Source organism: Mus musculus, chromosome 2, assembly GCF_000001635.26.
Source record: "Mus musculus strain C57BL/6J chromosome 2, GRCm38.p6 C57BL/6J".
Lineage (NCBI taxonomy): Eukaryota > Metazoa > Chordata > Mammalia > Rodentia > Muridae > Mus > Mus musculus.
This window is the reverse complement of record NC_000068.7, coordinates 4,597,951-4,614,282: the sequence shown is the minus strand read 5'-3', so window position 1 is coordinate 4,614,282 and position 16,332 is coordinate 4,597,951. Positions and strand designations below refer to the sequence as shown.

Below are 16,332 nucleotides of genomic sequence, written 5' to 3'. Positions count from 1 at the left end.
CTTGGGTGTGTGTGGTGGTGTGCGCCCGCACTTGGGCTGGAGGCAAAAAGATTGTGATTTTAAAGCTGTTGTGCAGAATGAGACTGTTTTAAAGAACAAGCCAAACCCAAAAGGTATGCCATAGGTAGGCTGATGTTTATGGAAAAAAAAAAAGTTCATTATCTTCTTGATATGTAGATTTCTGGAGCGTGGTTACATGTTTATCGTTTAGAAACAAAGTGTCCAAGAGGCAACTGGGGTGTTTTCATTTTGAAAATGCTTTAATAAGTGTTGACAACACTGTTCTGCAAAATGTAAAGGTACTATACAAATTCTTAATACAAAAAGAATAAATTAAAAGCAGATTTCCTTTTTTTTTTAATTCTGCAACTTTGTCTACAACATACATCTTTGTCATTGATTACAGTTGAACAGAATCCAGTAAAATCATTTTACATGCTCTACAGTCAGTTTCAGGAGCAACCTAATCTTACCACCCCCCCAATTATTAAACTAGAGTCCGTTTTACACAACTTGTAATAAACTATTGACATGAATGGATATGTAAAACTTTACACCTAGTTAACTAAGCAGTAATTGGTCATCTGATAGCACCTGGGTGAGGCTTGCTATATTTAGAACTAAACTAATACTGGATGAAAACAAATTGGGCTTTGAACACTCCAACACTCACCTGCATATAACAAAATAAACCAACCTGGCTCACAACATAGTCTTCTGGCTGAAACAAGCAATTTCTTACATGTATCCAACGAATCCAATAGGGGCTTTAAACTGGGGACTTCATCTCCCTTAAAAGAAACAGGGATGTGTAAAGAATCTGCAGGTGCTTGGATACAATACCTAGAGCGTTCATCACCAACCACAGCGACCATTTATTATGTCAGTCTCAAAGGACTAATGCGTATTATATTATGTACAGTGTATTAACCGAACACAGCTAAACAGTAAAACCTGTTTTACTTAAATCTCTGTCCTTACTGCCAGACTATCGTGATGGTGTTCACAGCTCCCATTCCGTTTCCCTCTGCTCCCCAAATCTATTACATTTAGATTCTTTCTGCATCTCTCATAGATCCGAAGGACTTCAGAATCAATTTTCAAACTGCTGTCTCTGTTATAACCTGTAACCATGTAACCTTGTCTTGTTCTTTGTTTCCTTTTGGACGTTTTCTGTTCAGGCAAATTATTCAGGCATCTCCTTTTGGAAGAAAGAAAATGGGGCACAATGTGTCACATTTCCATTAGCTAAGGAAGGAAGAAATAGTCCCCAAATAAACCTGCTTTATGTAGCTCCGACTATCATACTAGGAGCAAGAAAGGTAGCCCCGTCTCCACGGAGCCCCAGGGTCATTTTGTACCATCATATCCCGTCCCCACTCACCCTACAGGGTTATCCCTCAAGTGTCTGGGAAGAGTACTGCTTCTGGAAGCTGGGCTCATCACGCCAACCATGCCCAGCTCTGGGGTACCCAGCCTTGAATGGGAGAGAAAAGGCCTCAGGCCACATGGGATGAATGCTCCCACTTGACTTCCAGAGGTTTCCAAGCCACTGCAAAGTGAGGGTCAGTCCTTTCTGCTGTTCATTTCTTACCTTCCCAGTCTGGTAATGTCTATTGTTATTCTTGGATTTAAATACATGAGGAAGTTTTTTTCTTTTGATGCCACAGCCAACTTTTAGATTTGCTTTCTTCCCACCCTGGCTCCTGGTCCTAGATGTCTTCCCCACAGGAAGTCATGACAAGGTAACCCCTGCAAGCCACACTACCTCCACAGAGACTCTTGTGCCATCGTTAGTGCCATGCCCCACTAAGACTGTGCACTGGTTAGTTAGTATAGAAGTGGTTCTGAGGCCTTTGGAGATTGATGGCTTTTTGGTTGTGTGTTAAGCATAGCTCAAAACACATGTAAACAAGCAGCTTGCACGCGTGCTTTTATGTTTTTTGCCTTTTATCCTCTTGGTATCTGTGGACGGAGGTGGTGTATCGAGGTCACAGATACTGCTGGAGGGGTCTGGGCCCTTTGGGAGCTGAGTTGTTGCAACTCTGCTCTGCCTGCCAACTGGTAGACGTGTGTAAAAAGTCTTCCTACCTAAGGGCGTACGTGAGTTCTCTGACTAAGCGACACACAGGCGAGGTCTGTCCGAGTGCACACAAGTGTTAACAAACATAAAATGAACCACAACGGTAAAACACTTGAGTAGATTGCAATGTGCTTTTTCCCTTGGTTTCCCAAAAACAAAAACTGAAAGGCCTTGTACAAAACAGAAAGGTTACACTTTTACTGGTGGTTTTAACGAGAGAACTGCTTTTGGCTATGGTCACCGTTGGCTTCCTCCCCATCCCAAAAGGAAGGAAGCTTTGGGGGCGTAGGCTGAAGCCCCTGCATAGGGCAGTCCTAATGGTACCCTGCTCCTCCCATGTCCAGACAGATAGAGTCCGAGTCTGCCAGGCCAGCCGAGCCTCCTTCATCTTCACTGTCCCGTTGGGTTTGTTCCCAGCTCTCAGGAGTGCTCCAGGAGAAGGGTCACGACAGGACGTGGTCTAAGATGGTTGACTTTCACTTGTGCTGCGTAGGAGCAGTTTAGAATTGAAATTTCGCTGCAGAAAAAGTGTGTTCCTCTTGGCCCCTCCTATCTGTTCATTGTTGAATGTGTCTAATCTTTGGCAGCATAGAACCAACTGTGATCCTCTGATGCGTCTCTGAAGCACCAGTCTTCTTTCTCACACGTCCCCTTAGGAGCTCTTGCTGGCTGTCTCACTATGGCAGATTTATTTCAGGTGTAAACTGATATCCCCTGAGCACTCTCCTCTAGAAGCACTCGGCCGGCCTATAGGGTGGCAGCCAGAAACAGCTTCAGTATCTGCAGGCAGGGCTAGCTTTTTTCTTGTTCTCTTCTACAGGAATTGCATGTGTTGGCTTTCCTGACAGTTTGTGGCCTGGGTATCATGGCAGACGGAAACCACCAAGGTGCCATTGAGGATTGTTGTCTGGCTCTCTGGGCAAGAGAGCCAGGGGACACACAGTGGGTTCGGAACCTTCCAGAATGTCTCCTCAGTCAGGTTTTTGAGGGTGAAAGGGATGTGGAGACAGGAGAAGAAAAGTGCTGAGGGCCGAAGCTGGTGCAGGTGACAGTGCATCTGGGTAAGGCAAATGAGAGGCAGTGAGGTGACTTGGAATGGCGTGGCGGTGGTCACATCCAGCCTGGCCGGCTCACACGAGGGTCCCGGGCTTGGCTTTTTCCTGCCCGTACCATTGGACATCAGCTAGCTCTGGATAGAGGGAGGAATCCAGGAAGCAGCTGTCACTGTAGCTCCTGTGGATCCGAGAGAGAGAGAGAGAGAGAGAGAGAGAGAGAGAGAGAGAGAGAGAGAGAACCAGAGTTAGAGTACTACAGAATGAATGTTAGGATGCATGAGTCACATGCTCTCTACAGATGAGCTGTCTTCCCTGCCCCACATAGGTGAGGCTTGCCAATCTCCATTACGTTTGGTATACGAAAGGCGTCCAGAGACCATAAGAGTAGCACAAAAGGGACCTCCTGAAACCTCGGCAATGCAAGTTAACGCTCGATACAGTCGTCCTCAGGGTCATGTGGGAACCTCAGAAATGCTCACGTCCAGGCCCGAGTCAGGGCCTGCTGCTATTTGCTTGGGGGCCCTTCCCAGTCCCACAGGATTTTCAGATGCAGCCCAGGCTGAGAAGCCCGTGGAACTGTACACCTCGGGGTGACTTCCTACATGACAGCCAGGGGTGTACACCTCGGGGTGACTTCCTACATGACAGCCAGGGGCTTGCTTTACAGCAGACCTAAGGGCTAACGCTTCTGTGGTAAATTATCACTGTCCTGGAAGAACAGTAAAAACGTGAGCCTTCCCTAGAGTAACACTAAAGTGATGCTCTAGATTGAGTTTTTAATGCTTTTTTAGATTAATACTGTTGTGATTTTATAAAAGTATTTTTTTTAAAAAAAACATAGAGTTGGGACCGGGCCTGTAGCTCCGTGGTAGAAAGCATGACTAGCACTTCAGCTCCAAAACATAATATATAATAAAAATGTATGTGTCTCTACATAGAAAAACATACATAAGAAAACAGACATTTCATCAGGTAAGTATTTCTAGTAGGTTAGATGGGAGTGAGTCCCAAGTATCAGCAGGTATTCACACAGATGAGTGGCAGTAGCTCTACTCAAGGCGACTAACTGTCCCTAAGCTACCCTTCCGTTTCCATGCCTAGTGCCAGGAGCACCCGTTGGGGCTGGACCATTTTAAAGAGTATCTTAGAGCTGTCAGGGCACTGTGAGGACAATCAGCTCCCTTACTCCCCCGTCTCACTTGCCGACCTCTCCAGGAATTCATCCAGTGAGGATTCACTGCTTTGTAAACGTCCCTCCTCTGACCTAGCGAAGTCCACAGGAGCTAGAGGGATCCCAAGTATTCTTGACTATTTGGGTAAACCACTAGGACAGTCTTGTGCTTGGAGCATTGGAAGTACCCGAGGTTAGTTCTATGTGGCTTAGGAGTGAAGGCCCTTAGTTACGTCACTGGCCATGGGTGTCTTTGTATGTATCTGTTTGTCAGGGGTAAATAAGTCGATGATTCGGTTACACGTAATTTACATCGTCTCCCCATTGTGAAACTGGCTTTTGTAAATTGTGCCAGAAGAACCAAGAACTTTGATTGGGAAAGGTGGTTGGACTCTGCTGCAAACGTGCAATACTCCTGCGGAAAAGTTCCTGCCTCCCTATTACTCTGATCAAAGGGAACACGTGACCAAGGGCTGCCAGTTAGCTCTCCAGCCACGGTCACTGGCTCCATGGGAGCTTGGCCCTGGCCAAGGAGCTCTGACAGCATGAGGATGATTTATTCCTCACTGTGGACACAAACAATTAGCAAGCTCTGGCCCTTGCTTTGCCTCAGCTTCCCAAATACTGGTACGACTTGCTAGAATCTTAGAGAAGCTTGTTTTCCAATTCACTTGTGATGTGGGTCTCCTAGGGACATTTTCCTGATTGCAACATTGACTATAGGGAGTCCCACCATCAGGTGCTTCTAGAGGCGAAGTGCTCCGAGGAAACGAAAGGAACGGGGAGTTTGAGGACTCAGCCCTTCAGAGCTGTTACTTTGTTTCACCTGGACAGGGTATCCACTATTCACACTCACAAAACACATGCTTGCTTAATGCCATAGGACATATTCGAATCAATTGTATGTTGGATCGTCTTTTAAAGAGTGAGTGATGCCTTTTCTCCCTATTCCACAGTGAACTGAGAATGGGGTTTCACTTACCCAGTCAACTGGCTGTGGATAGTGCTGTAGGTCAGTGGCCATAGAGCCAGGGTGGAAACACCTGTGTGTTTCCCTCTTGCCTCCCTGCTTCACTGCCGTTCTTTAAAGCCAGGCTCACGAGGTGTGTGTCAGAACTAAAGGGCATTTCTCCTCTCTGAACCCTTTTAGCGTTTTGATCATTTGAGTTGTGGAGTGCCCAGCACTTTGGTGTGGCTGTCTCTTTCTTACTCAGAGCCTGATTAGGTTGTTGTTTTCTAACTAAGGCCCTTTTCCCACTTCTGCATGGTCCCCTGTCACTTTAGTGGTCCCTGACGTGCTTCTCAGCGTCAGCACTACGCAGTTGGTTACTTAGACTCTCAGGTCCCACTATTTTGTACTTGGGAGAGCAGCACTTTGCAGCTTGCAGCATGCAGTTCACTCAGCAGCCAGCGTGGCTTCCAGGAGTCATTCTGAGCTCCAGGTGGCGGTGGTAATTTACAGGCCACATTTTGAAAAGCAGGACTCTATGACATCTGGTGTTGCATGCAAATATCACTGAAAAGTGGTAGGATAATGAGTTAGAGTACTGGGCTATTTAGAACAGTACTGGCTCAGTGCTCACGGAGAGTGTGGCCCAAGCTGGTAAACAATACCCAACCACTGCAAGGGTTTTTTTTGTACTTAAAGCCTAGAAAGTCTAAATATATTGGGGGTTAGGGGGTGTCTTCCAGGAAGGAGCATGGACTAGCCTACATCTGATGTAAAAACACACATTCGAACATACAGCGCCACATGTAGCTAGAAAGAAAACATAAGAATAATAGCTTCCACACTATTCAGACATTTCCTCCTGGAAACTATGACATGGGCAGAGGCAGCACATATGCAGGACATCTGGATCACACACGTGGGCAGTAAGAACAAAACGTTCCCTTACAATACCTCTATTCATCAGTACTTTGGTGTGTTGGAGACTCAGACCCATCCATGATGGGAGAGTTTTCTGTTGCTTCTCTGAACAAAGGAAAGCGGAAGGAGAAGAGAAGAAAGGTTGTGTTACACAGGAGAGTGGACACACGTGATTAGTAGTAGCTTAACCCAATGACTATATATATATACCCATGTGTCTGTGACACAGTAAGAATCATACAGAACACTCAGGCTCCATCTCTGAGCAGCAGGACCTCAGTAGTTCTGTTAGGAAGGCAGACAGTGGCAATTTTTACCCACTGTCCTGTTCTCTATCACATTATTATTCTTGAGTAATCCTCAATCTGGAAGAACGCTGCCCTTCAGGGACAATAACCTTCTGTTTCCAGTTGGTTGTGAGCCTTACTGGCTACATGCGGTAATGGAGGTAACTCGAGTGAGTAGGCATGGGAGGGCTGCTTGTAAACTTCAGAGCCTGTCTATCAGTCAAATGACGCAGTCATATGGTCAGATCAGATGAAACTGGGCATGGCCCACAGAGGATCCCAAGTGTCCTGGTTGGACGATACCATTTACCCTATAGAGGTATACAGATGTGTGGCTCTTGTATGAATTAGTCCCGAGAGATTCTCAAACCCTAAGCCAAGAAGCTGTCTGGATTTAGAGGCTGGCGCTGGTATGGACAAGTGGCAGTGGTTTATAATAAAAGAGAGGGGTAGCAGCTACTGGCAAAAGCTACCCTAGCCGTAGACATGAGAAACACTGTACAGACTATGTTTCCTTAATTTGAAAAGAGGAAAGAAGCAGTGTGGGGTGGTTCGGTGAGTGTCCAACCACGGATCCTAATGACCCAAGGGTTCATTTAAGGACGCCCACTGGGCCTACCCCAGAGCTTCCGAGTTAGTAGTTTTGGGTAGGCCCAAGAAGATCCCAGGTGAAGCCCAAAGTGCTGATCTAGGGCCCACATTTTAGGACTTATCAGAAAAGTATGGAGTGAGTGACTTGTGTTCTCTGTCTCACTTATGAATCCAAAATATCTAGCTACTTCCCTTGCCGGGGAGCAGACAGGCTTCCACGAAACTCACTTATGTTCAAAGAAGCCGTCAGCCTTTGTGTTTTAAGTACTCAATAAGCATTGGCTCCCCATCTTCTCCACCAAAAATGAAGTTTCCTGGTGTCAAGTCACTGCAGATAAATGTGGAGGACTAAGGATGCCAAGCGTGGGAGCCTGGACACAGGCAGTGGAACCAACTGTGGGTCTGTGATGGTCTTATAATTCAGCCTGCAGCTGTCAGATTTTCCCAGACACGCTCACCAGCGCTCAGCAAAGCCAAAGCTGGGGATTAAGCTGGATATGGGGCCCATTTCCAGTAACCAACAGGTGTTAACAGAATGGACCATCTAAGAAGCAGCAAGAGAAGAGAGGAGCTGGGTAGAAAGTGCCAGCATGTGATAATAAAACACTTGTGTCTGCTTGACCCTTCAGCAGATTGGAACATCCTAACTGGCCCTAAGTCCACACTTAAAGCTCACTTCCAGTTTCCGTATCTTGCTGTGGGCAACCTCTACCTAAAGGTCTCAAGGTACAGTTTCCCCTTTGCTGATGCACCCAGAACAACTGTTTAGCCAAGACGGGAGCCCTCTTTTTTTTGGATGCACCCCAATATTAAGACAGCAACCACACTGAGAAGCCTGTGTAATATCTGACTCAGGGTTCTTTCTCCTACCCCTGACATTTTTGCAGAAAAATCAAATGCCGCCCAGAATTGAATCCACTTCTTTGTTTCAGCCCAGGAATCACTACCTACGTTTAAGTAGAACACACAGAATTCATCCCCATCAAAAACAGTAGGCCAGCTGGGGAGAAGGTGATAGCCCAGGCATTGCTTTGATTCTTGGCACCATTTGCTGATACATCCTCCCATTGCTGGGAGCTCAGTACTGCTGATGTCCTTCCTGGCTAACTCCATTTTGAGCCCAGAAGAACTAAGTCAACGAGTTCACAGGACAACTCACCCAGTCTGCCAGGTCAGGATGTGGTGGGGGCTGCTTGGTGGGGTGGCTCCAATTTCACTGGACGGTGTTGAGCTTCTCTGGCTTTGAGGTAAGGCAGCTATATGTAGTCAGTGTGGGAAAAGCAGGGAGAAGCCAGGTCAGACCAGCATGGAGCTCGTAAGTCAATGACAGACCCAGTGGCAGGTGTGACCAATGTCAGACATGAAGGACAGGGTCTTGGTGACCCCAAGGCATTCCGTGGGAAATACCTTTGTTTCCCCAACTGTATTTTGTCTTAACTTTGTCCCTCCACTCTGGCCTCAGGATGGTTTCTATAACTGCATAGAATAGGAAGCCCTCATGTTTCTGTTGTAGAGACCTGAGCACAGAGGGCTGCCCTGGGGCGTTTTAGATGTGGCTTCTATGTGAGGACCATGCTGTATTGTTGGAAGGGCCTCCAGACTTTACCATCTGCTCCTTCAGTAATCCTGCAAGTGAACAGCACTTTTAACAGCTTATATGTACCATAGCGTTACTGCAAATGTGACTAGATGGAGCCAGGAGAATTTAGCACCGAGTACATCTGTCTGAGGTGCTTCGTGTGCACTTTTGGTGGTGGCAGGGTGGGTGGGGTACAATTTACTAAAATCTTAGTAATACCTTCCTGCTATTTAATAAAACAAATGCACACAAACACGGCAATTCTGAGAGAATGAACCACTCCTATCTTTTTGCCCTTGGTACTTAACCATCGGATCTGAGAGGACTAGAGCCGCTCATGACCTTCAGAGGGCACACGTTAGATGTATTCATTCTCTGAATCCTGCTGGGATGCCAGTGGGTAAGTTTACGGATAAAAGCAGAGCAGGAGAAAGGTTGTAGGACCATGGAGTTCAAGGAGGGACGCCCAGGACTGCCGGTTTGTTTGTAGTCTAATCTCTGGGGCTTGCTCAGCATGCGCCCGAGGGAAGAGAGCAGTAGGGACATGGAGGCCCAATGAGCAGCTGCTCTCCTGGGCTGAACTTCTTAGGGGCTCTCGTCTCCAGAGCCTGGCTTTTTAGTAAAATTTCACTGGTTTTCACTTTTGCCTTCATTCTTGTTTTCCTCTACCCTCCCTCGTTTCTTCTACCTACAGTAGAAGGCTGTAGTTTTGTTAATTACTCTCTGAGTGGTATGAGTTACAGATGACCACCACTGATCTAGCAAAGGTAAATGCTCAACTAACATCAGTTATGAGCATTATCATTTCATAGAGAACGTCTAGGTTCAAACCTCAGTGTGACACAGCATCAAAGACCCTGAAAGTAGCAGCAGAAAAGCCAGGAGCAGCCAGGTTACCTAAGCAGATGCAGCTCTCAGGTTCAGAGAGCAAACACTTCTTTTCCCAGGGCCTCAAGATCCAAGCCCGACCTTTCATCCCAACCTTTCTTGGCAAGGTTAGAACTTGGGACTCTAACCTACTAGAATCTTTCTTGCACCCTTGGCAGGATAAACCCTCTGACCTGACTTCACATGGCTTTCTGTCCTTAACTGGAAAAGCTAAAAGAAATGCTCACTCTACGCGAAGGAAGAGTGTTAAGGGAAGGAGGGAGGGAGGGAGAGAGGGAGGGAGGGAGGGAGGGAGGGAGGGAGGGAGGGAGGAAGGAAGGAAGGAAGGAAGGAAGGAAGGAAGGAAGGAAGGAAGGAAGGAAGGAAGACAGACCTGGGTTGGGATAAGGACCATGGCTTCCCACATTTCACAGCAAGGCCTCCAGAATAAGTGACTCCTTTTCTTGACTGTGAAGTCTAGGCAACCTTCAGCCTACCCAGGTCACCTGCCTCCCACCACCTTCTCACCTGACGTGGCCTTGCACATCTGGGGCATCCTGGTGACCCTGCTGTGCGCCACGAAGGTGCTCTGGGAAGAGGTGCTGTACTGAGAGCCGCTGTCCGAGGAGGTGGAGCTGGTGTGTGACAGACGGCTGTGCTCCTTATGCGAGGCTGTGGAGCGCTGGTACCACTGGCGCAGCTCATCAGACACGGCGGCACGGCCGGAGCCTTTGTCGTGGGCGCCGTCACGCCCCAACGAAGGAGTCCGCAGGATCTGAGACCGAGATGGTGTAAGGCGGCCTGCATCCCCCTCGTCGCCACCCCCGCGCCAGCTCTCTTTGAACAGGCCGCCAGCTGTGTAAGAGTTGGAGGTCTTAAACTGCGCTTTGACGCTGTAGTGGCCCTCCTGGTCGCTCTCCAGGCTGCGTACCACCACGGGTGTGGCACTGCCCTCGATATATAGTGGGTACTCCTTGATGCGGTACTGAGAGCTGGGCTGGCTCTGGCTGTGCAGGTACACGCCACCTCCAGTGCTTGCAGCCCCGCTGCGGGCCGCCAGGTTGGGCATGCTGCCAGAGCTGGCTGAGCCCAGGGCGCCTGCTGCCCGCTGCCTCTGCCGCTGTCGCTGCCGCGCCTTGGACGGCGAGTCCTCAGCCAGCGTTGAGTAGTTGGCGTTCATCTGTGCTGGGTAGTAGTGCTCTGAGCTCGAGTGGCTGGTGCAGGACGAGCAGTCGTCCATGGGGTCTGAGCCATTGCTGCTACGAGTCCTCGGGGTGTAGAAGTCGGGGCTTCCGGTGTCGTTCTCCGAGCCCAGGAGCTTGCCCTGGGACTCCAGGCTGGAGCTTCGATGCCTAAAGTGCAGTGCAAGGCTGTGCAGTCTCGTGGGGCTGATGTCCACTGACCTGTTGGGGAGACAGGATTGGTCTTAGAGTCCTGGATCAAAGGGTCCCACAAAAGCCACAGGCCAGGCTCAGGGCCTCTACCAATGGGAGAGCCCAGCAAGGTTGCCCCTGGAAAGCCAGGTTCTTCCCTAGGTACCAGGTGAGGAAGGGAGCTAAGAATCTCTGGAATCCACGTGGCACCTAGGGAGTGGATGAAATGTGTTGACCAATGTCTGAGGGCTTTTGCTTCTTAAGAAAATGATGCTATTGATAGAGAAGCAAATTCCTATGTTCTAAGCATTACACTAACCCCTTTAAAATAGTGATTGTAGGTAATAAAAAACAAAAAAACAAAAACAAAACTAACAACCAAAAGGTCTAACAGAGGTCCTCTCGTGATTGAACCAAAGACTCCTCTGAAATGAAAGCCAACGTACCTAAATGGCTGTTTCTTGTGAGTATTCTAAAATGGAGGGTTGGTGAAACATGGAACCCCTAAACATGAACGATACACTTATCTACCAGTAGTACCAAGACTTTGCCTCCAATCCATCAATATCAACAAGAGGAAGGTGATAGAACCCAGCAATAGGAGGTCTTATGCAAATTCCTAGCGACTCTTGGCCACATCCAGGCAGAAGTGTACTACATCACCCTCACCAGTGACCTTCTGTGATGCAGCTTTACCTCTTAGAGAAGGGATATGATTCAGGGAAGTCTATTTTTCGGTTCATTTCTTTTGGTTACTATAAATGTACACCTTGAGGCATTAAAGTGGGTCCAGAATAGATTTTAGACCTCATGAGAAAGATATATGAGGAACGGAGGGTAGAGCAAAGGTTAGCCTGGGGTGTCTATGGCTGCTGCACTCTCCCACCTTAACTGGGCTAGTTTTCCTGTTTCCACTCCTACTAGGATCCTTGTTACCTGTCTTCAGAAGGCTGGGGCTCTCTGGCCCCACAAGTCCCTGGATATGGATAGAGTTGACTATATTGAGTGTCCAGGGTAAAGTGGACCTTAGCTCCCCTGTTAACTGGGCTAGATTGGAGCCAATGATGTCTTACTACACCAGGGTCTGGCCCAGAAAGGCAGGTGGCCTAAAGGCCCAGCAGACTCACCTTGTGGAATGAACATAGTGGGGACTCCGGACGCGCAGGTCTGGGGTGGATGGCATGCTAGACTGGGAATTCCAATGTGGGAGGCTTCGGATGGGACTGTTCTGCAAGGAGCTGCTTACTCCTGCCTCGGTACAGCTTCCTGTGCTGGGGAAGCGCTTGTGGCTGCTGCAAGCGAGAAGAGGGAAGCCATGCTGATCACACGAATACCATGTGGCAGCGTTGGTAGGGGCTGACTAGCTTGGGACAGTAGATCTAATTGCAGGGAGAGCTTGCCCGGGACTCCAGCTCTCACTATCCCACCTCCCCCCCTCCACTCCTCGAAGTTAAGCACAGGGTGACTATTCTCTGGAGCCTTCATCCTTAACAAGCATTGTTTTACAAGATACAGTACCTGCTAGGGTACCCTCTGGAGCTAATTAAGGAACATGAGGAAAACAGAAGCGGGCCTAAATGTCTTCCAGATAATCCTCTCTACGACGTTGATATTAACCAAGCAATGAGCTGATAATGTGTGCAGCTTGCATTTCAGCTGCTTGGCTCCAGAACTCTGCGGGAAGATCGTATAGGGTTCTATACCACCCTGAGGATCCTCAGATCCGGCTCTCCTTTGCCATTCTGGAATGCTGCTGGCTACAATTTCCTAATTAATTCCTGTGAAATGTAACAGCATTAAATCCATCTGCCAACAGGTTGACTATGAGCCAAACCCTTTCCTCCCCTCTTCCCCCCTCCCTACCTTCAGATGACAAATCTGTACTTCTGGGGGTTTGCCAGCAGAGGGCTTTGTGCGCAAAGCTGAACTGTGAGTTCCAGGAAGGAAAAGAGTATCCTTTGGCAATATTTGTAGGTTCTAATGTGGGGCAAGCCTTTGATTCTGTTTGAGCATATCCGGGGACCTCATTTGGGTGTCCCAATGTAGCTCACCTGGAATGGCCGTGGGAGGAGCGTTTCTTCACCTTCTCATAAGGCTCATCTAAAGATGACTCGCTCCACATTTTGGGCTTTAAGGGTGACTTGTCATAGTCGGTACGGTGATAGTGCAGCTGCCTGAGTCCCTCCAGGGACTGTGGGGGAGGAGGCCTGTTGTGTGATGAAGGTGGCCGAGGAGGGAGTCCCTTGTGTGGCGACTGTAAGGGGGATATTGTGCTGGTAACCTGAGAGTCTTCTGCATGGACAGGAGGAGGAAGAACTCATCAGAGACATTATTTCCACAAGAGATGGAGCCTTTGCCCAAACACACCATGTCAGTGCCTTGGAGCTACACTTCACATATGTGCCAGGGCTCTGTGACCCTCCCACACTGGGGTCAATCCAGGTCAAGGCAGAGCCCAGACTGCAGGCTTAACTGAATGTGAAGGGCACCGCTGTCACGTCTGGTTAAGTGCGAATAAAGTCTGAGTTGGATTTGGTGTCACCAACAAGTGATTGCTTCATATTAATCAGGCAAATGAAGTATTACGTTCTAACTTTTCCTTTTTAAATTTGGTGCTAAGAAATGAGCCCAGGGCCTCAGACATGCTAAGCGAGTGCTCTATCATGGAGCTATGCCATGACGTATGTTTGGAGAGACACTAAACAGATCTCCTTTGCTCTGGGGGGAGGGGAGTTAACCTTCTTGAGGATTTTATCTGCTCTGTTAATCCCTGTGTCCTCAGGGTTAAAATGACAGCTGGCATTCAGTAGGTACTCAATAAATATTTGTTGGAGGAAAAACCTGAATTGGAAGTATATCTGTGAGGTATGATTAAGTGCTGACAGATCCGCCTTCTACCATCCATGCTTCCCTCACAAGCTTCTTAAATTTCCTATAATCTATCCTGGCATATTTAATCTGTGATGTCGGAGTGGAGCCCAGAGCCTCTTGTGAGGCTCTCCACTGAGCTATAGCCTCAGCTCGGCTCAAGGTGTTTTAGAGGAAGAGGGTCCCAGTCCTTTGGGACCCTGATGGCCCAGGGTTACAGAGGAAGAAGGGTCCAGGGAGCCTCAAACCTGGATACCTCAAAGGTAGGCCAGCAGGGGTTGGCTATCTCCCCAGTCTCAACCTGGAGCCATAAAGCCAGCTCCGGCCACAACAACCCTAGTAAGAATTTATTATCCTGACAGTTATCAGCCTTCACTCCTTGTTTGACCTTATAAGTCCCCCTCCCCCAACACCTGAGTATATAAATGAAGCATCTTCTAACACCCCTGTCCTGGTCACTGGTACAGGCCACACAGACCTCACCCCAGAGACCCTGGCTACCTCCCCAGAGGCATAAGTAGCCACCCCACCCCCATAAACCTCACGGTTCTCTTCCAGAATGTGATCATTGCCAGCACTGCACTCACCTCCACCAGGCTAAGCTTCCCTCCCCCAGTCCAGCTAGTGCACAAGCAATATGCCCTGCCCCTATCCCCCAAGTACCCAGCAGCACAGTCAAAATAGTACCCTACCTCCACCATCTCTGGAGTGCAATTTCGCACATCTGTATGCTGGATGGCTTCCAAAGGAAGCAAACCCATTTAGCCAAAGAAGGCAGATGTCTCATAAGGCACAGTGACTCTTGCCTGTAATTCTAGCCCTTGGTAGACAGAGTCAGGCAGATCGGCAGTTCAAGGCCAACTTCTGTTATACAGTGGGTTTAATACCATACTGAGTTCCTTGGGACCTGGTCCAATCATAAACATCAATCCTCAACCAAGCCCCAGAGGCGCTATCTGGAAGCAATGAACTATGGGGCAGAGAAGGACAGAAACTGAGTAGAAATCTAGAGGTGAGGGGCTAGGTGTAGTAGCAGGTTCTTCTACACAGCGGAGGAGAGGGCAGAGAGACAAGGGGAGGGAGGAGAAATTCGGAGCGTGCCTAGATAGTGTGGGACCTTGAATTCCAGACAGGGAGTTGAGATTTGACCTGAAAGCTACAAGAAAACTTTCTTAACATAAGCATAGATGTGCCAGGGTGAAAATCCTGTTTTAGAACTGTTATTCTTGCAGTTTTGACCCTGGGAAAATCAACAACAGACAGGAGGAGGGTTTAATGAAGAGATTTGGTGGTAGGTGGCTTTGGGAAGAGAGGAAATGCCCAGTGTTCACAGGGAGGGGGAGGAGGGCTAGAGGGAAATTTCACCACCAACCACTCATGGAATCCTACATCCATTTTCAACTTTTCGGATTTTCATAGCTTAATTCTCAGTCACCAAAATTCAAAGGTCAGATATATATGTTCTGGTCTATGCCTGCTACTCCTTCAAATCAGACAGGAGGAGTCTCTAGGAGGTGAGAGGAGAACCGCAAGTAGGAACACAGGACATTGGAGGAGGCACTCCTAGCTCTCAGGAGGTCGGAGGCCCAGGACGTTGGGCAAAACTGTTATCATGATGTCTCAAAACTAGCTAATGACTACATATAACCCTGGGAACTCCTAGTACAAGGGGACACCACTAGCTTGTTCCTTCCTTGGCAGACCAGGGTGACATTGATCAATGCTAGGCCAGGGAGGGCCTCATATTCCAAACAGGCCTCTGTGTTCTCATGGAACACCACGGCCTCCCCACCCACTTAATGCAGCAGACAGTCAAACTCAACAATCTGATTTCTAATAGCAAGGGCAAGACAACTGGGTAGCTATTCCCTAGGTTTTCCCACATCAAGAGCAATTATTATTATTACGGCAATTATCATTATTACTGTGACTTGGGTAGGCCTTTCATGTTTTCTGTCTGAATAGCCACTTACCACTGGGTGCCTGAGGTTTTCCTAGAGGGCAAAAATAATTAACTACCAGGTAATAGATTTCCATATAATTAGTGTTCTCCTTGTCCAATGTATTGGTTTAGCAACCATAGGGAGAGCTTCAGAAATGTCTAAGTCTCGACCGCCTGCTTCTGTAGGGGTGGGAGGGGCTTCCAACTCCTTTTCTAAGACCGACCAAGAAAATATCCCTTGGCAGTTGCCAGGTTTGAGAATTCAACAGGAAATAAAACAATAACAGTTTCCAAGACTGTCTGTGTTGCTAAAGGGACATTCTCACTCTTGTCTCAGGAGCAGAGGATAGACCAAGTCCTTCCTATAACTCAGACCCTTCCAGTAGGGCCCAAACTTTGCTGTGTAACCCAAATAAATGTCTGCCTCTTTCCCAGTGTGTGTGTGTGTGCATGTGTGTGTGTGTGTGTGTGTGTGTGTGTGAGAGAGAGAGAGAGAGAGAGAGAGAGAGAGAGAGAGAGAGAGAGAGAGAACAAACGAGAACTACCCAAAGGAAGACACATATAACGCAGACTCTTTACTTCAAATTTTTCTTTTTTTTTCTTTTCTGTTTTGTTTTATTTTGGCCCAAGAGTAGAACTTGGGGCC

General features: G+C 48.0%; 1 protein-coding gene across 13 annotated transcripts in view; it reads right to left on the bottom strand.

The window, feature by feature from the left end:
- Positions 1–239: 239 nt before the first annotated feature.
- Positions 240–16,332, bottom strand: part of Frmd4a (FERM domain containing 4A) — a 596,394-nt gene continuing 580,301 nt past the window's right edge. For 8 of the 13 annotated variants that reach the window (XM_006497439.4, NM_172475.3, XM_006497437.4 and 5 more), the window contains 5 exons: positions 12,928–13,168; positions 12,004–12,168; positions 10,032–10,906; positions 8,217–8,313; positions 240–3,316 (listed from right to left, as the gene is read on the bottom strand). In XM_006497439.4, the coding sequence (XP_006497502.1) occupies positions 3,214–3,316; positions 8,217–8,313; positions 10,032–10,906; positions 12,004–12,168; positions 12,928–13,168 (1,481 nt within the window). In that variant the 3' untranslated portion in view covers positions 240–3,213. Of the gene's footprint in view, positions 3,317–6,212; positions 6,285–8,216; positions 8,314–10,031; positions 10,907–12,003; positions 12,169–12,927; positions 13,169–16,332 lie in introns of all 13 variants that reach the window. The other 5 variants (NM_001347086.1, XM_006497438.4, XM_030249169.1 and 2 more) reach the window with 2 other exon arrangements.